Source organism: Dreissena polymorpha, chromosome 2, assembly GCF_020536995.1.
Source record: "Dreissena polymorpha isolate Duluth1 chromosome 2, UMN_Dpol_1.0, whole genome shotgun sequence".
Lineage (NCBI taxonomy): Eukaryota > Metazoa > Mollusca > Bivalvia > Myida > Dreissenidae > Dreissena > Dreissena polymorpha.
Window position 1 is genome coordinate 92,822,349 of NC_068356.1, and position 19,963 is coordinate 92,842,311.

A 19,963-nucleotide genomic window follows, 5' to 3' on the forward strand; every position below is an offset into this window, starting at 1 on the left:
ATGCAATAAATCGTTCGCTGATCCGGAATCATTCGTGATACATCGACTTTCTCCGGAAACTTCGCAATATATGCAATAAATCGTTCTCTGATCAGGAGTCAATCGTAATACATCGCTTTTCTCCGGAAACTCCGCAATATCAATCGTGCCGCAATATATGCAATAAATCGTTCGCTGATCCGGATTCAATCGTGATACATCGACTTTGAGATAAAACATCTCGTACGGTATTCGCTCCTGTTCGATGACCATCGAGTTGACCAAGTCTTGAGCTAGCTGCAACCTGTCAACAAGAAACGATTAACCCATTTATGCCTAGCGTCTAGAAAAAAGGCCTTGGCAAACAGCGTAGACCCAGATGAGACGCCGCATGATGCGGCGTCTAATTAGGGTCTGCGCTGTTTGCTTAAAAGAATTTCTGTAAGAAATATTCTAAATTTAGAAATAAATATACTTGACATCCCTAATTTTGGAAATAAATTGATCCAATTTAGAAGGATGTGAGAGTCCACTAGGCTTTAATAGGTTACACGTTCGCTTCGCCATCCTTTGGGCTTTCCATTGTGTACACACCGGTCTTACTGACCTGTGTAAATGCGCGCTAAGAGTTGTGGGGAACGGACTTTTTCCAGCATGGCGCTGGTAAACATAGTAAACACGGAAGTGAAAAATGGTAATTAATTATTATCAAAAACAGGCCCCATCAAACCGGGTCAGCTATAATATATTATTGGATGCAGGTTGTGCTTTAAAAGGAGCCACTTTTCACGCCAGTCTATTGTTGTAAGACTCACTAAACACGTAACTAACTAAACACGTTGCAAGATAGCTAAATAAACTTCAGCGTACAGTTTATATACCGTAATTACTCTATGTTTTCGGACACTTAAAAATAATTATTTTGTTTCGTGTCCGAAAACTTAGAGACGAAAAATATTCACAATATACAGATGTCCGAAAACTTAGAGTCGAAATTGAAGTATCCGAAAATAGCGTCAATTGTATCAACGATTACCGGTAATAGCACGTGCTTGTAAAATACCATACCATGTAGTATAACTTACATTTATATGTGTTTGCACTGCATTTTAAATAATTTTAAATGCTTAATTTATTTTACAGAAAGTTACTACAAGGTTGTACTTTGACCAACGAGTTCAAAGATGAGCATGGGATGCACCGATACTCGCTAGTATGAACCTGTAATTAACTCAATAAAAAAGCAAACTATGAATTATTTGTTTGTTCATTTCCGATAGTTTCCGATAGTTGTTGTCTAACACCTTCCATTGTTCGTAAAACTTGCAATAGGGTGCATCGGGCGAAACCATTGTTTAATACCGGTTTACAAGGTTATTTACCCAATAACGCAAATGTAATGGTCCGTTTCCCTCAGCATGAAGCTGCCAGGTTTTATGATGTTAATTTGGTTGTAAAACCCCGTGATCTAAGTGCCATACGATATCAAAAACAGGACCGAAATTTGGTAAAATAGCGCTGTACAATATACTGTCCGAAAACTTAGAGACATTAATTATGGACGAAAACTCGTGAGTCCGAAAATTAAGGGTCACGAAAAATAATTATTTTTGCTAAAAAAAGGGGTGTCCGAAAACTTAGAGTGTCCGAAAACATAGAGTAATTACGGGTAGTATTGGCATACCTGTACGCTGAAGCCAACCCCGTATCTATGGCAAGCGAAGTGCACATTACCGGTATATAAAAGACGCCGAATATCGGCGTCATTCACACCAAACTAGGCTGTTTTTTCCCCTTTCCGGACCACAAAATTCCCCCTAAAAAATATTTTTTTAATAGAAAGATGTGTCTCATGATTATAATATCTCAAATCTAATTCAATTTAATCTTGTCAAACCGTACTTAATTATGAAAAAGCAATGAATATAGTGCAAACATATACAAATGTAATAATGAGAGAGTAAGTAAACAAATCCCCCAAAAAGGGAAACGCCGCGAAAATTCCCCAGAGATGGCCCTGAGCCATAGTCAGTCCCTGTCAGGCAGATCTCAGTCTGTCACAGTCAGCCATAGTCAATCCCAGTTAAGATGGTCTATGAAGAAAATAACACTCTTTTTTTTCTTTTCAACCAATTTAGCAGTTAAAGTAAGACTCTTAACATTTTCCCCCATTAAGGAAAAAACGCGCACAATTTTCCCCCAAAGTGGAAAATCGCGAGTAAAATTTCCCCCGCATCTCCCACGACCCAAAAAACCCTGCCTATAAACATAGCACATACTGTTAGATGCGCATAATATCACTTTAACCTATAAAACAGAAGTGTTTCTTGTAATCGAGGTTTAAATTTCACATTATTTATGTAGGTTTGAAAATCTTTCCCGACAATTATTTTATTATATACTTAATAATTGCTACTTGATCTTGTATGTAGTAATGGCAAGTTTAAAAATCATCTTACAACAAATATATTTATTATCTGGAATGCACCCCCCCCCCCCAAAACCGCTCAATTGTAGCATTTGTTGTAAACGCGTGGAGCCCAAAGATCGGCGGTAATTGAAAACAGATGGAAATAAGCAGCTTATATAATATCTATGAAAAGTCGTATTATTAACTCATTCAATCTCAGAAAAAGATGTTCTTCACAATTCCTGCAGACTCAAATATCAAATCGAAATGTCTAAAAGAATGATTTCAACGAAAAGGAGATCCTGTCGGCTGTGCCGTTAAATCTTACCCTGCTGATAAGGAAAATAATAAACACATTCTTAACATTCAATCAGCAGGGAACAGCCATACGGTATGTCCGATTTGCAACAAAAAGGAACACTCAGTCATTTCTGTGTCTGAGTCGGCCAGAATTCATGTTTTGCCCAAACAAACATTTTTAGGAAAAAAAGATGCAAGTTGCTGCATAAGTCACATCTTGAATGGCAAAGTCGTGGCAGACGTCTTACAAAACACTATCACCGGCAAACTGAGATCGCACACAGTCCTGTCTGATAATGATATTGTAAGTCTTCTTGACGCTCTGTGTGATCTGATCAGAACCAAGCAACGGAGCAGTCTGGACTTCGATGACCTTTCAGCCATGAGTGACGAAGATCTTTAAAACTTTACAGGTAAAGGTAACATATTAAGTTATAAACATGTTTTATCGAACATACTGAATGTCAAACGCACATTGAAAAGGGGTATGCAACTAGTGCAATAGTATTTTTCAAATAACAAGGTATAGTATGTTCTGGTATCGATATGCATTAAAACGACAAATGAATGTGTAGACTTCTTGTATTTAACTCGTGTTAAAGACGAATTCACAGAACCTTTATAAATATACAAATGGTCCTTTCACACCACAGTACATTCACAAGATCGTGGTTGTAATCCTGACCGACACGTGTTGCTGTCATTATCATCGCATGCTGTGATTCTGTTCAACGCGTGCCATGACTCCACCGTGTGTGTTGACCCTAATAAGCATATGCTTCGATACAGTTTATCATTATCAAGTCGGACTGTGATCACGATCACCATGTGCTGTGATCCTGATCAACACGTGTAGTGATCTCTTGGTGACCTCATGGTTATGTTCACTCAGATCGTGGCTATTAATGTGCCAATACTATTCAAAACATCACTTTATACCTACTGTGATCCTGATCGCCATGGGTTAATCAAAACACTTGAGTATCTAATAACACTACTAACCGTTACAGTTTCATACTATCCAGTCATTGACAAATGTTCTTTATGTAACACAGGTCTTACAAAAACACAGTCTGATGATCTGATGCTAAATGGTACCGACATACGGACGACAAAGTGAAGGTCCATCAGATCTTGTGTTGCGGTGTTGCTCGTGATTGATTGCGGCTGTAGGAAACGCCCTATTAGGCACTCTTTTCGGCACGCAAAAAGCGCAGGTGAAATTCAGTTATCATAATTATTATATTCAAATCAAGTTGCGTACGTGATTTACAATATTTTGCTGTATTATTAATTACACAGTAACTTAAAGTGTATGGCATATAGACACTCAGAAAATTAATACCATACGAGAGCGAGTCTCAAATATGGTATTAAGTAGCTGAGGGTGTATATCCCATACACCCTAAGTTACTAACTGTGTAACGAATATATCTCACCGACTACCTTTGATTTGTTACATTTTATTCGTTCTAAAGCCACGCCGGTCAAGTTTAAATGATTTTTTAACGGACGACAATTATCGATCAGCCGTCATTTCGAAGAGTATTGGATGTACTCGGGTGTGTGAAAAATACACTACGTTCACGTGACCGCACTTAGCCAATCAGATTGAGTCATTTTGTAGGAGGTGAGATATATATGTATTTCAAAAGCCGATATATATTCCAAAATTAAAGCTATATAAAAATAATCACACTACACTAACAGGTACTACGGGCAATTACCTCTGCCATATCATCCCTTATGAAGTCATTTGTGCCTTTAAACATTGGATTCCAACATGTGTCAAGAGATGTAATAATTGAACAGCAGACAACAGCACTTGCTCAGCAGTTATTCGACCCGGAACGCAAACACGGGAGTCTTGTTCTGGGTGGTACTTACATTAACCGCTCATCTATTTTCTTTTTCGGCGTAAGCTGTATTAAGCCAGCTTTTCACCTTAGCCTGACCTTTGTTAGCGTCCAATAGAATTCAAATAAAACTTCCCGCGGCCAAGTACAGATGAATACACTTCATTGACTGCATTGGCTGATTTGAGAATACGACCAGAACATTGGAAACATGTCCGCGTCTTTGTAACACTGTTTTACTGCGTGTTCAGCATGAAACAATTTTATATCTAATGAAAAGGCTTAATAGATAGAACAGTTTTACACTCAATCTCGACATCAATACAGTTTGTGCGTCCACCTTTTATTTTCAGAAGATTTTCAGCGCGAGAACGTTTGCACTTAAAGGCTATTTTCTCATATTTAGTACTAACTTCCATATTCCTGTCAACATGTTAACATGTTAAAGTATAGAGAGCAGTGGAAGCGAAGACTCACTTTAATGCATTGCATTTCAACTCGCGAGGTCTATCGGGTCAATTTGCGGCCACTGTGTGTGAATGTCAGAGTTTACATACAGGTCATCGCTGCGTCTCTACCCTATGTGCTGATCGGAGTTCGCGGCCAGGAAAATAATCGTTACATAATAAAGACGCTATAGCGTGAACTAGGTGAACTGGAATTTTCTTTAGACCAGACAGATGTTAAATGAAGATATCCAGCGATATCATATGGTATGTCAATAATAGATTCTTAATGTAAAACAATACCATGATAAATATTATTTTTAATTAATTTAACAAGAATATTCGCTATCTTTGATCTCATTCATTGAAGTCTTTACCTTTCATTAACTGCAACCACAATCAACGCCGTATATCTTTTTTAAAGATATTTCTTGTAAAAGGTGAAGGGACTCTCAATTTCAATCACAATGGAGGGAGGGGTGGAGTGAAGAGGGGTGTATAGTGTGGGGGTGTGGACATTTATTACATTATCTTCAAAAAATGCGAAAAAAATGCAAAACAAATATATATAAAATTTCGGGGGTGGGGGGTGGGTGGGTGGGGGGAGGTGATTCTTGGGTGCGATGGTTGGACGATATTTCAAAAATAAAATAATAAAAATAAATATTTTTGTCTTTTAATCTTTTAACCGTTTCAAAAAAAAAATTGGGGGGTGGGGTGGGGGGGGTAAAGTGTGAGGGTGTGGTGGTCATTTGTGATTTGATCTTTTAAAAAAAATAGGGGGGGGAGGATTCGGGGGGGGGGCACGGGGGATGGTTTGGGTGGAGTCTGTTGTGGTATGTCAGGTAAGAGTAATTTTGTAAAAGTATCAATCAAATCTAATCATAAATAAAGAAGTTATGGCAATTTTAGCAAAATTTAATAATTTGACCTTGAGAGTCAAGGTCATTCAAAGGTCAAGGTAAAATTCAACTTGCCAGGTACAGTAACCTCATGATAGTATGAACGTATTTGAAGTTTGAAAGCAATAGCCTTGATACTTTAGAAGTAAAGTGGATCGAAACACACAATTTAACCATATATTCAAAGTTACTAAATCAAAGAAGGTCCATAATTCCGTAAAAATGACAACCAGAGTTATGCAACTTGTCCTTTTACTGTACCCTTATGATAGTTTGCGAGTGTTCCAAGTATGAAAGCAATATCTATGATACTTTTAGGGTAAAGTGGACCAAAACACTAATTTTCTAAGTATAAAGGGCCCATAATTCCGTCCAAATGCCAGTCAGAGTTACATAACTTTGCCTGCAAAGTCCCTTTATGATAGTTAATAAGTGTTGCAAGTATGAAAGCAATAGCTTAGTATAAAAAGGGCACATAATTCTGTCAAAATGCACGCCAGAGTTATCTTACTTTGCCTGCCCAGTCCCCTCATGATAGTAAGTAAGTGTACCAAGTTTGAATGCAATAGCATTGATACTTTGAGAAAAGTGGACCTAAACGCAAAACTTAACCGGACGCCGACGCCGGCGCCAAGGTGATGACAATAGCTCATATTTTTTTTCAAAAAATAGATGAGCTAATGAACTATTATATGTATTGTCGAACTGGATTCGTGACGGTGATATTGTCGTGGTGGACAGAGGTTTCCGCGACGCTGGTCCGCTACTAGCCGGGTGGACAGAGGTTTCCGCGACGCTGGTCCGCTACTAGCCGGGTGGACAAAGGTTTCCGCGACGCTGGTCCGCTACTAGCCGGGTGGACAGAGGTTTCCGCGACGCTGGTCCGCTACTAGCCGATTTGGGTTTCACCATGCACATGCCTTAATTTATGCCGAGGGGATCCACCCAGCACACGACGGAAGAATCAAATAATTCTCGTCTTGTTACCAAGGTAATTGCTAATGTTTATGACCCATCTACAAAGTAAATCATATTGTGTCAAACGTGTGTATCCCACTCTGGTGTATTTGTCCGTTTGTTTTGCGCTGTAAATGAGTATTTTTTTCTTAGACGCAATGTTTTTTGTAAGATCAAGCGGTCTTAATAGTATAACTTTTAATTATACAATTTTCACATTGCAATAAGACACTCCAACCCGTTGTGCAATAAAATTATTGCAAATAAATTTGCGATGATTTTATTGCAAAACGGGTTTTATGCAAAACTGGTTGTTGTAAAATCAAATTGCAATAAGACACTCCAACCCGTTTTGCAATATATTTATTGCAAAATGGGTTTATTGCACATCGGGTTGTTACATAGCTCTCATGTCAATCTAGAACTGGAAAACACAATAAAATGAAAAACATTTATTTATTTATTAATTAAGATTCAAAAAGTTTAATTAAAATTTTTTTTTTTATAAATTTGTAAAGCCCATATAAGCCTTGTCCCAAATACACACAGATGACTATGGCAGTCCCAGATCGTCCCTGATCGCCCGGTTATTGATCCGATAAAATCCGTTGACTTTTTTTTAGCTTTTTAAGCGTCTACGGTCTTCCAAAGACGTTCAACCCGGTGACAACACCGGATCCACAATGACCAGACCGTACTGGGTGAAGGAAGCTTCACCCAACAAACACAGCGGCAACACTGACTGTCCCGGCAGAGGTACGTTCTATTTAGGACCAACACTGCATAGACACGTAGTGCCACGGGTAAACACAGAATCTTCACGGACCATCCCGGACTTTTACGACAATGACGCGGACAAAAATGGCAGCGATACGGAACAATCACGTCTGCCCCGGCGGAATAATAACTTGTGTAAAATAAAGTTGATTTCCGATGATTCCATCAGTCTGCAATCAGATCTCTAACGCTTAATATTGAATGCTGCTTTTTACATTGAAATGTTTTAAATCGATATGACACTTATGACATATGACATAACATTTTCATTTTTATTATTATCACACAGAGCATAATAGTCAAATACTATTATCAAATGATGTTTCCTCCTTAAATTTCGTAAAATATTAGTCCGCACATTATTGTTCACCACAATTACAATAAAATGACATGTTCATAGACTATTTTGTTCAATCACAATGTTCACATCATGTCGTCCTGCCAGGACACAGAGTTTCATCTGCTGAAAAGTAGAACGGCATTGATGCGTCGTCGTTAGGTAAAGATTGAGGATCATGTAGAAACAACACGCCTATGTCGATGGTTGCCTTCAGTTCACTGTTGTTGAACACTTGAGCATGACAGGCTGATCTATTGCTGCCTACTTCAACCCAAATGAATATGTAGCAGGTATTGACAAGGGTCATATGAATTATAGAATGGTAACCATTGTAGTTGTAGTGCAAGGGTCAATCACGCTAAGGACACTGTTTGCAGATGTGCTAACCGATCAGAGCACAAGCACAGTTGTGCAGCTGCTAAGGGTCGCCGAACTGCTTTGCGATGTTCTCTCATTCATGTTTTCGGGACAGCGAATTAGTTCATCAATAAACTCTTTAAGTATCGCATCGCAGACCGGATGATGATCTTGGAGTTGGTGTTGTGTGCGAAGCCATACATCAGAGAGTGGTGTCTCCAAATGCTAGGTACCGCAATGTTATTGCCAACTTAATTCCAACTGAAAGATGCTTCTCGTAGCTTGGACTTCTTCAGCTTGATTCTGTCTCCAATGCGTATCAGTATGTTTTGGTATGTCTGATTGCCCATGCACAGGAAATTAAAGAAGCCATTGGCGTCTTCCTTATGTTCGTCCATCAACGGAGCGTATTGACTAAGGTCTGGACTTCTGGCAAGCAATGTTCTGACCATCCAGGTCAGAAAATGGCCTACCAAAACAACAGTCCTAAATCAATACTCTCAGCTGATGAAGGAACCGAATACAAAAGACGTCAATGGCTTCTTTGGTTTCCTCCGTGGGCTATCAGACATACCAAGAGATTCTGACACGAAATTGAGACCGATCCAAGCCAAAGCAGCCAACCAAGAGAAGCATCTGTCAGTTGGAATTAAGTTGGCAATAACATTGCGGTACCTAGTATTAGGGGACAATAACCACTATCTGATGTATGTGTTGCCGTATGGGCGTTTAGGGTTCTTTCTTCGAACAACACGTTTGGGTTTCTAAATATATTATATTTATGATTTAATATCATAAACATACAGGTTGACAGCATGAATGATATGCAAAGAATGACATTCTTATAATAAGTATACATTTCAATTATATATAAAATGATGTGTTCCGACGGTAAGATACCAACATAATTAATACACAAATACAACTATTAAAACAAAATAATTACAATAATACAACCGACAGACATGAATATAAAAGATGTATAAAATGCATATTTACCTAAATATATTATATTTATGATTTAATATCATAAACATACAGGTTGACAGCATGAATGATATGCAAAGAATGACATTCGAAATAGTCATTCATGCACACGGATGTGGTTGAGTGAATAAACTCATGCTTGACAAGCCAATTAACGTATTAAAATGTTAGTTAAAACAGTTCACCTTTCTACCCAGTCTCTACATACTGAAAACTAATCAACTACTACAAAAGAACGCTACTAATCCTATTTACAGTTAAAATCTACTCTGTCAAACTATTGAACAATCAGAGCAATGTTTCCTTTAAAAAATAATTTACTTCAATATCATTCAGAATAAATATATTTATGAACTCAATATATTTACAACAATGAAATACGTCTACAACACATTTCCCCTCTCTAAGAAAATGTCGTCCTCGACATTATTAAAATTCAAACATCGCTTGTAAAGCGAGGTTTGATTAATCTCGTGATCAAAATATCTATGAAAGCATCGTTGTTAAAAAATAATGACAACCACAATATTAACGTTTTCGTTTGCAACTGTTTATTTTCAATTTGAAAACAATGACAATTTGACAAATAAAAACATAATACACTAATTTGTATTTAAATACTCAGAAGTGAATGTTAACAGCTGTGTATCTTTCCAATACAAATCCACACATGTTAAATGTATGGTGTCACTGTACTTAATCATTATTGCAAATACATAACAACACCTATCACAATTTATACTCCCCGGATGTAAACCACGCCGGCCGACGGGTCTGACGTTGGCTGCGGCGCCGTGGTATTTTCTTCCGTTTGGAGCGTCGTGTATCTGTTTCATCTTCCGACTGATTGCTGTCGGAACTCGTCTTCCCTGTGCGTTCATCCACGTCCGTGGAGGACTCGTCGGAAACTTCAGGTGACGAAACACGCTGTACTTCCTGTATCGGTAAGAAGGAACACGGCAGCAGATGATTCCGGTGGACGGTTTTAATGCCCACATCGCCGTTTTCCTTTTTTTCCAACAAACGTACCGAAACAGTTATCTCAACACACCTGTATTACCTCCCTTTTGGCTTATCTTAAGCCAACAGCCTGACTATCACAAATATCTAATCAAAGCTCTTTTATTTTGTACCAGGTGTTTACTAAGTTCGATTTTATTTCGATTCGAACCCGCAACTGGTTTACTATCGCGTGTTTACCACACTGCCGAAATAGCGTTCTTCTTGCGCTACGGTATCGCGAGCACGTGCATTTACCGGTAAGACGCCAGTCGCATATACACGCATTAAACTACATAATGCAGTTAAATTTTTTTTAAAGAAACAGTGATTATTTTTCGGTATTTATAAAGAGAGTTTTCTCTTTAAAAATACGCACAAAGCGTTTTCAATTCAACCATACGTAAAGTATGACAAATTAACAAATTTACGCATTGAAACCTCTCGATACTTATTATAACCCTTGGGCAAAATCTACTGCTTCTAAATAAATCTAGTTACTCAAACCTATCTACTACTTAACGTCATGTAAGTGGTGAGTAGATTTAACTTCGCCATGCAATAAACTTTGTGCTCGTGAAGGAACTATAATTTCCTTAAAATAACTTCATATGACACTAATTTACCAATGAGCTGACAAAAGGTCGTTTCATTTATCTCGACCAATTCGCAAAATGCATGACCACATAAACTTAAATTAGCTATATATGTTGTTGTTGTTTTTGTAAGTCAACTGATTGGTATTTCAAATCATTCATTTACGACAATGAAACTACAATAAATAGATATATGTACATTGCACAATAATTATAAAAATATTTACACTCACCGAACTCCGTCGGAACACTTACAAAATACAAGCAAAACACAATAATGACACGATACACAATGTCCACAACGATTTAAGTGTCCATCACTCTCCGTCCTGATTGAACGTGAATCCTTCCTTGCGTAGCAGAACGTGAAATCCTGTACGTACGTTTTAACGGTTTTGACGTCAAAGTTTTGTGCACAAGAAATACGTAGTTGTACTCACATCGGTGCTCGAGCTCGATGCCGCGCAAAAATGTGGACTCCTACTCCCCGGGAAAAATCAAAAACCGGTTTCCAAGGAATCGCTGTGTTAAATTCCTGGACTCTCCCCCTCCTCGCTACCGGTCTGAGGCTCCTGTCTGTTCAGGGATTTTCGTCGTAGTAACGTGTCCGCTACTTCCGTTTTTCTGTTCCAAACGCTGTTGTTGCCGAAGACTCGTTGTTGGGCGCCAGTGTTGCCGTATGGGCGCCAGTGTTGCCGTATGGGCGTTTAGGGTTCTTTCTTCGAACAACACGTTTGGGTTTCTAAATATATTATATTTATGATTTAATATCATAAACATACAGGTTGACAGCATGAATGATATGCAAAGAATGACATTCTTATAATAAGTATACATTTCAATTATATATAAAATGATGTGTTCCGACGGTAAGATACCAACATAATTAATACACAAATACAACTATTAAAACAAAATAATTACAATAATACAACCGACAGACATGAATATAAAAGATGTATAAAATGCATATTTACCTAAATATATTATATTTATGATTTAATATCATAAACATACAGGTTGACAGCATGAATGATATGCAAAGAATGACATTCGAAATAGTCATTTATGCACACGGATGTGGTTGAGTGAATAAACTCATGCTTGACAAGCCAATTAACGTATTAAAATGTTAGTTAAAACAGTTCACCTTTCTACCCAGTCTCTACATACTGAAAACTAATCAACTACTACAAAAGAACGCTACTAATCCTATTTACAGTTAAAATCTACTCTGTCAAACTATTGAACAATAAGAGCAATGTTTCCTTTAAAAAATAATTTACTTCAATATCATTCAGAATAAATATATTTATGAACTCAATATATTTACAACAATGAAATACGTCTACAACATATGGCTTCGTACACTGCACCAACTCCAAGATTATCATCAGGTCTGCGATGTAATACTGATAGAGTTTGTTGATAAACTACTTCGCTGTCCTGAAAACATGATTGGGAGAACATCGCCAAGCAGTTCGGCGACCCTTACCAGCTACACAACTGTGCGTGTGTTTTGGTCAGGAAGCAAATCGACATACAATGTCCTCAGCGTGATTGATCCGTGCACTACAACTAAAAGGGTTAACCTTCCATAATCCATTTGACCTTGTTCGACACCTGCTATAGATTCATTTGGGTTGAAGTAGGCAGCGATAATTCATCCCGTGGTTTTCAAGTGTTCAAGAGCAGAAAACCATCATCAATGGAATGGTATGCCTGTTTTCCTGATCCTGAATCTTCACTTCGCTATGGCAATAAAAATGCGAGTGCTGTTGACGAGTTGGACAATTATCACAACATCAAACCTGGACAATGACAAAACGAAAACACGCTCATAGATGTGTTTTCGAATATCTTTAAACGCAATCAAAACGGAAACAAATAACCAACGCGAATATCGTCGGGCCTACTTCAGCTTAGAAGCCGGGCCCGTGTCCAAAATTTAAGACATGAGATGATACCTATATGTGCACGATTTTATGCTGTGTGATAATAACAAACTGAAAATATTATGCAATTAAGAGTCACATAAAAATGAAAAGTTTCGAGGATACTGTTTCGAGATCTGATTGTAAAATAATGGATTCACCGAAAACCAACCTGATGGTAAGTGTCTCTGCCGTGTAGTTCTGAGTGTTCCGTGTTGTTTGCGTAATGCTGCCGGGTATGTCCGCGTTTGTACGTGTGGCCGGTTAGGTGCCGTGTTGTCACCGACGTTATTATCTTGGTAAAACCTTTTATGCTTAGAAACCAACCAGTCCACGGATCGTCCCGGATCTTGATCCGGAACTGCCGTAGCCAACCGTGCTTATATGAGACTGGGGCTTAATTTAAATGTTTAAATGTCGACGTCGGGAAGGTGAAGGCTGGAGCTGTCCCGGCCATCAGGTACTCCAATCATCTCTGAAATACATTAACGGCCACATTAATACAGACCATCGTTAAATATATTCGGATTTACACGCCCAAGCGATCATAATAGTACATGTATATTTTTAGTTTAAAATAAAAAGCACATTATACTACACAATTTAAACATATCGCGCATTATAAATATAAAATAATGCAATGCAACCGATGCAAAACGAATGTACTTTATAATTGTTTTTATTATTTTTCAAATGTTTCACGCATTAATTGTACATGACTACTCATTTCGAATGGACCACGCGTACCTAAGAATTCCTTCACTGTCCTCGGTGATCTTCGAGCCTTGACGGCGGACGTTGGGACCATCGCCGAGTGGTTAACGTTGTCGACGACATCCATCTCAAACAGACTAGCCTTCACTGCGCTCTCGGCAAAAGCTGAAAATTGGTGCAAAACAATGTCAACATTTTTAAGTCGATGCAGTTTCACATGGTAAAGTGGATATGGTGTACACCTCCCGACCGTGTAATCGTAGATGCGATCCCCACTTATTGGTCTCTAGATCCTTCCGAGCCGCGTTCTTCGAAAACTGGGCTTAATGCATTTGCGTTAAATGTCGTTCCGGTTTTGCCAGTGCATTACGCATCGACAAATGAGGGACGACGCGTTTCGCTTTTATAAAAATTTTCGTTCAAATAAGTATATTCTTAGCTACAATCCAGTTCAGGCGAGAGTTACCTCCCAGATAAGCTAGTGCAGTACACACAGGCTAAACTGGGACAACACTTCACGTACTCGCATTAAGCCTAGTTTTTACAAACCGAGGCTCCTTTCTAAGACACGGAGCTCCAAGTGCTAGTGCTAGTGCTCCAAGTTGTACAAAGAGCTGATAGGTTTCTGTGCATGGGCCTGAACTCCGATGTGATCAAGCACATCTATAAAAATGACATTCATTTATGCATATTTCTGATATAAGTTAAAAAAAAAGGTGGAAAAATACTAGTTATATGTAGAAATAAAAGTAATTTTTTTGTCAATTGTATTTGCCTTGGCAGGAAAGATACGAGGAACTAATGTCCAGTTTGTTATTTTTAAGTAAAATGTTTCATTCGTTTAAAGCAACACAACAGTATGTTTACCATCAATAGTTTCATCGCATAATTATGCCAAAAAATCTTACCGCTTAACACGCTTGAAGATACGGAAACGTTGTCGATTTCCTTGACAACCTGTTCGTAGCCGATGTCGAAATTGTCGCCCTGTTCCTTCAGGACGATCTCGGATGACGCCTTGATGACGTTAATGGCGTTGGATTCTTTGATGATGTCGGTAACAATGACAACTCGTTCGTTGGTGTTGTCTGTGTCAATGACAACGCGTTCGTGGGTGGTGTCGGTATCAATTACCACGTGTTCGTTGGCGGTGTCGGTATCAATAACAACGCGTTCGTTGGTGTTGTCGGTATCAACGACCACGCGTTCGTTGGTGGTGTCGGTTTCAATCACAACCTGTTCGTTGGTGTTGTCGGTATCAATGATCACGCATTCGTTGTTGGTGTCGGTATCAATGACCACGTGTTCGTTGGTGGTGTCGGTATCAATGACCACGCGCTCATTGGTAGTGTCGGTATAAATGACAACCTGTTCCTTGGTTGTGTCGGTATCAATGACAACCTTTTCATTGGTGGTGTCGGTATCAATGACAACATGTTCGTTGGTGGTGTCGGTAACAATGATTACGCATTTGTTGGTGGTGTCGGTATCAATGACAACGCGTTCGTTGGTGGTTTCGGTAGCAATGATCACGCATTCGTTGGTGGTGTCGGTATCAATGACAACGTGTTGGTTGGTGATGTCGGTTTCAATGACAACGTGTTGGTTGGTGGTGTCGGTATCCTTGATAACGTGTTTGCCGGTTGTTTCCACATCGCTGTCGTTTCTCTTCAGCAAGTTCTCCGCTGACTCTTTCATTAGGTACGTAACGCTGGCTTCCTTGATCAGATGTGCCACAGAGTTGCGGATGACTGTAGTCACGAATTCATCTAATTGAAACAGAAGAACGGTGCAATTATACAAGAAGTTATTACAAACATAATGCCTTTGATTTTATTATACAATCGATGATATCGTCGATTATTTTAAACACCAACAACAACATCAACAACAACGAGGACGACAATAATAATAAAAATAATACTAATTATAATACTAATAATACAACTACTACTTCTTCTAATAATAATAATTATAACAATTACATAAATAACAATAATAATGAAAATAAAACACAAAATAAAAATAATAATAATAATAATTAAAATAATGATGATGATAATGATGATGATGATGATGATGATGATGATGATGATGGTGATGATGATGATGATGGTGATGGTGATGATGATGATGATGATGATGATGATGATGATGATGATGATGATGATGATGAGGACGACGACGACGACGATTTTTGTTGTTGTTGTTGTTATTATTATTATTATTATTATTATTATTATTATTATTATTATTATTATCGTCATTATTGTTATTATGATAATTATAATAGTAATAACAATGATTATAATAAAAGTAGTAATAATACTAGCTTATTAATAAATAATTTATGAATTTTTAATACCTAGTTCTTCTTCCTTGGAACGGGTTGGAGTGGGGTCGTGAAAAACGTCTTTGATTGTGACCTGGCTTGAATCTAGAGGAAAGCATTTTTTATAATGTAAGTCATAATGCAAAACCTGTTGTGAACCCCCCAAAAATAGCAAGAAGTAAGCCTTAATATTATCGATCCAAAATCTATTTAGAATTCTAAAAAAGCGATTCTTACCGCGACAATTTGGCAAAGAGTTCCGGTTGTTTTTGTCGTTTGAATTCTTTACAACTTGAGTCCGTTGAATCTCGGGACTTGCTTCTTCAGCATACAAGGAGGGTTGATAACCGTTAGTTGATTTCTTGACGACCTTCTGTTTAGGGACATTACTGTCCGCTGCAGGCTTGGACATCTGTTTTGTGATTTCCATATCTCGGGTTCCAGTCTCATTGTGAAGTTGGTCGGCACACAGCTGTCCCAGATGCTTGTTGTCACGAAAAAACTTCCGCTTGAAGTCATTTTTGAATTTCGCAATCTGATAACATTTTGTTAATTTTAAGTACATATTCATTAAAACATCGTTTATAATAAAAAATATAAATGAACATCAAATCGAAGCCCGGGAACGCACATGTTTTGTTTAAATATCGTTACATGTAACCAAACACGGCAGGTCGCGATCGGGCAGTGCCTACTACGAGCGCTACTTCTCAAAAGAAACTCTCGTGAAACCTAAAGCCTTATTAAGCAAACACTAGGAAAAGAAAGCAGAAACTGATTGTGATAAACTTCTTATACACTTAATTAACATTCGGCCTCTTTCTGGAGCAACGGGGCCTAATGCATGTGCATTGAGTGTCGTTCTAGAATAGCCTATGCAGTCCGCACATGATAATCAGGTACGTCACTTTCCACCAAATTTGGATTTTGCTAAGAAGGCAATTCCTTTAAAAGAAATATACCATCAAAGCGGTACGTACCGTCCCTGATCTGACTGTGTGGACTGCACATGCTATTCTAGTACGACACTACGTACATGCATTCAAACCTTTTTCCCGGAGCTATGTTCACTTATTTTTAACAAAAGCAATTAAATCGGTACAATATTACATAGTGTCTATGCATGCGACAGCATGTGATGCATTTTGAGTACATAGAAAAATCGCGTACATTTCTTAAAAGCTAATATTTTCTAGCATGCATCGGAGAATTTTGGTGCTCAATGGCTTTACATATTTTCAGTTTGATTGCATTAATTCACAATGTTTAATTTATGCCTAGTGGACTCTCCCATCCTTCTAAATTGGATTAATTTATTTCCAAAAGTAGGGATGTCTAGTATATTTATTTCTATATTTAGAAAATTTCTTACAGAAATTCCTTTTAGCAGAAGACTTGGAATGGAAAACTTATATAACCAACATAACAAAGCGAGCTAACTCCACTCTTGGATTCCTAAGAAGAAACCTCAGTCACTGCCCTCTAGAATGCCGCAAAAATGCCTTCCTAGCACTAGTCCGCTCCAAACTAGAATATGCCAGTGTGGTATGGAACCCTTTTCACCAATTATACATTGACCGCCTAGAGGGTATCCAGCGATCAGCCGCAAGGTTCATAACCAGAGACTATCGCTCCAGACAGCCTGGTTGTGTGACCGAAATTCTTCAAAGCTGGAACTCCCACCACTCCAAGACAGACAGCGCGCCCAAAGGTTGACACTACTGTACAAGGTGGTGGAAGGGCACGTACCGGTCATTTCCATTGAACGATACCTTAAGCCACTAAGGCCTAAACGTACTATAAGGGCTAAACAATACGAGGGCTATATTCATCAAAACATTATGTGTAACTTTGTGAACAATAACTCCAAGTGTTTTGAAACTATTCCATCAAAAACTGTTCTTTTTAAAAATTCATTTTTTGTAAAAACTGTGATTGACTGGAATAAACTTAGTGATGACATTGTGAACTCTTCAACAATTTACATTTTCAAAGACAGTGTATCAAAACAGCAATAGTGCAGCTATCGCGCACTCCACCATCGTCGAGTAAAAGCCAGAATTGGTTTCTTCGACGAACCCATCCAGATCCAGATCCAGAGCAAACAGCGCAGACCCTGATGAGACGCGGCATCATGCGGCGTCTCATCTGGGTCAACACTGATTGCCAAGGCCTTTTTTCTAGACGCTAAGCATAAATGGGTTAATCAATTGTCCACACATCATCCGGTTCCCCAGTTTAATTCATTCAGTCAAAAAACTTAAGCAAATGAACTTTTTCGAGCAGTGTATGAAGGAAAACTGACAACAAAGCGATGATAACATTCATAATACAAATACAAATGTTCAGTAATGCAACTTTGAGTTGCGTTGAAACATTCCATCAATGATCATTATCAAGTCCATCTTGCGCTTTCAAACAAATAAAGATATTCACAAGCCTTTGCAAGACTCAATACAAACTAGTGAAACTACAATGCATACAGTCTAGAGTTTCGAGCAAACCCTTGGTATTCTCGATATTAGTTTAATATATGAACACAACATGGCCTTGTATAATGAAACAGCAAAAGGTGGTTATACCCATTAGTCTTAAACACAAAAAAAAACGAATCTGGTAGCAAAAAAGCGAGTACATTTGTTTAAGACATTACCCTGGCATTCATCGACTTCTTAAACGAGCCACCGGCAGCTGCCGGGCGGTAAACATCCTGACTTCCCCATATTTGTGCAGTTGGCGTATGTGTTGTTCAATGCACTAGCAACGACGTGAAATGACGTCAGAGTGTAAGTGACGTTTGCTGTAATTGCGTTACACGTACGCAAGTATTATATTGGACAATAATAACGGCCTAAGCGTCATTTATTGAAAATAAAGTAATTTAAAGTAAAATAATTTATTTCATATCTGGAACTAAGAAGATTATTTTCCGAAAACTACATCGGAAACCACAAATAATTATTATATAAATTCTATCAGGCCCAATATTATTTTTTCTTTGTCATCTCCAAATATATATGAGGTCGGCCAATGTTTTGTAAGGGAACTTTTTTTAGAATAAAAAAGTTGTTTTCCACTTCTATAAGGTTATAAAGAGACAGACCTCTTCCAAGTCGAAATTTACCACATATTTCATTATGTTTAAAGTTATTTTTACGAATATGATAGGAAAAAGCAAAATGTTCGAAAACTCAACCTCACTAAAAGCTTTGTGTGAGCAAAAAATGGGTTCGGTCGAGCTAGTAAAGCAAACAACTTATTGTTGAAAAACTTACTTCATTATCGCGAGCAGTTGTCCTTAAATTCAAATCTTTGTTGCAAGAAACAACATAATTTTTCTGATCAAACATTTTACTTAAAAACCCTGAAATTCTGAGCACAAAAAGGTTAAGCTCGTCACTTGTTTTATTCACTCGTTGATATAAATGTATAGTTTAATTAATAACTAGTGAGGATCTCTTCATACATTCCACCATATTATCTTTCACTCATCTGTGACTTTTATGACCTCCATATTATCGATAGTTGGCAATGCCATGCATAGCTCGCGCATCATTGTTTGTGAGCTCACCTGGTCATGAACTTCTGGATGATGGCACTGTACTGCTCGCACCACTGTATCATGTAGGAGAACCTTTGTTTGAAGGTCACTTGATACTGCTTGGTAGAATTTCACCACATCAATTTTCTTTTAGTTTTCTGTTTTCCTGAGTCAATAATACCGAGGCGGGGCGAATATCGAGCCAGCTCTGACAACGACATTCGGCACTAGTCCCGAATATCTACTTGGGACGAATATCGAGCTAGCTCTGACATCGAAATTCGACACTAGTCATGAATTTCGAGCTGGCGCGAATGTCGAGCTAGCTCTGACATCGACATTCGACACTAGTCCCAAATATAGAGCTGGGGCGAATGTCGAGCCAGCTCTGACATCAACATTCGGCACTAGTCCCGAATATTGAGCTGGGGCGAATGTCGAGCTAGAACTGACATCGACATTCGACACTAGTCCCGAATATCGAGCTGGGGCGAGTGTAGAGCCATCTCTGACATCGACCTTCGGCACTAGTACCG

The 19,963-nt window shown here is 38.3% G+C and overlaps 2 protein-coding genes and 1 long non-coding RNA gene across 5 annotated transcripts in view; 1 reads left to right on the forward strand and 2 right to left on the reverse strand.

The window, feature by feature from the left end:
• Window positions 1-5,853: 5,853 nt before the first annotated feature.
• LOC127868077 (uncharacterized) overlaps window positions 5,854-19,963 on the reverse strand; it is a 361,273-nt gene continuing 347,163 nt past the window's right edge. The window contains exon 4 of the transcript XR_008043873.1: window positions 5,854-5,922. The gene's annotated coding sequence lies outside the window, so the exon portion shown is untranslated. The remainder of the gene's footprint in view (window positions 5,923-19,963) is intronic.
• LOC127868086 (uncharacterized) lies at window positions 6,602-7,698 on the forward strand. Its single transcript, XR_008043881.1, has 2 exons — window positions 6,602-6,884; window positions 7,474-7,698. It is a non-coding gene; the product is annotated as an uncharacterized LOC127868086 (long non-coding RNA).
• Window positions 7,298-18,657, reverse strand: LOC127868070 (uncharacterized). Of its 3 annotated transcripts, none has more exons than XR_008043867.1 (7): window positions 18,540-18,657; window positions 16,124-16,421; window positions 15,920-15,991; window positions 14,463-15,323; window positions 13,588-13,719; window positions 13,013-13,315; window positions 7,298-11,648 (listed from the first exon to the last, which is right to left on the reverse strand). XR_008043867.1 is itself a non-coding variant. In XM_052409672.1 (6 exons), exons 1-6 carry the CDS (start codon window positions 18,549-18,551, stop codon window positions 13,251-13,253), a joined length of 1,440 nt encoding a protein of 479 aa, XP_052265632.1. In that variant the 5' UTR covers window positions 18,552-18,657; the 3' UTR covers window positions 7,298-13,250. The 3 variants fall into 3 exon arrangements, 1 of the variants encoding a protein (XP_052265632.1); XR_008043866.1 differs by having other exon boundaries at window positions 7,298-12,658; XM_052409672.1 differs by having other exon boundaries at window positions 7,298-13,315.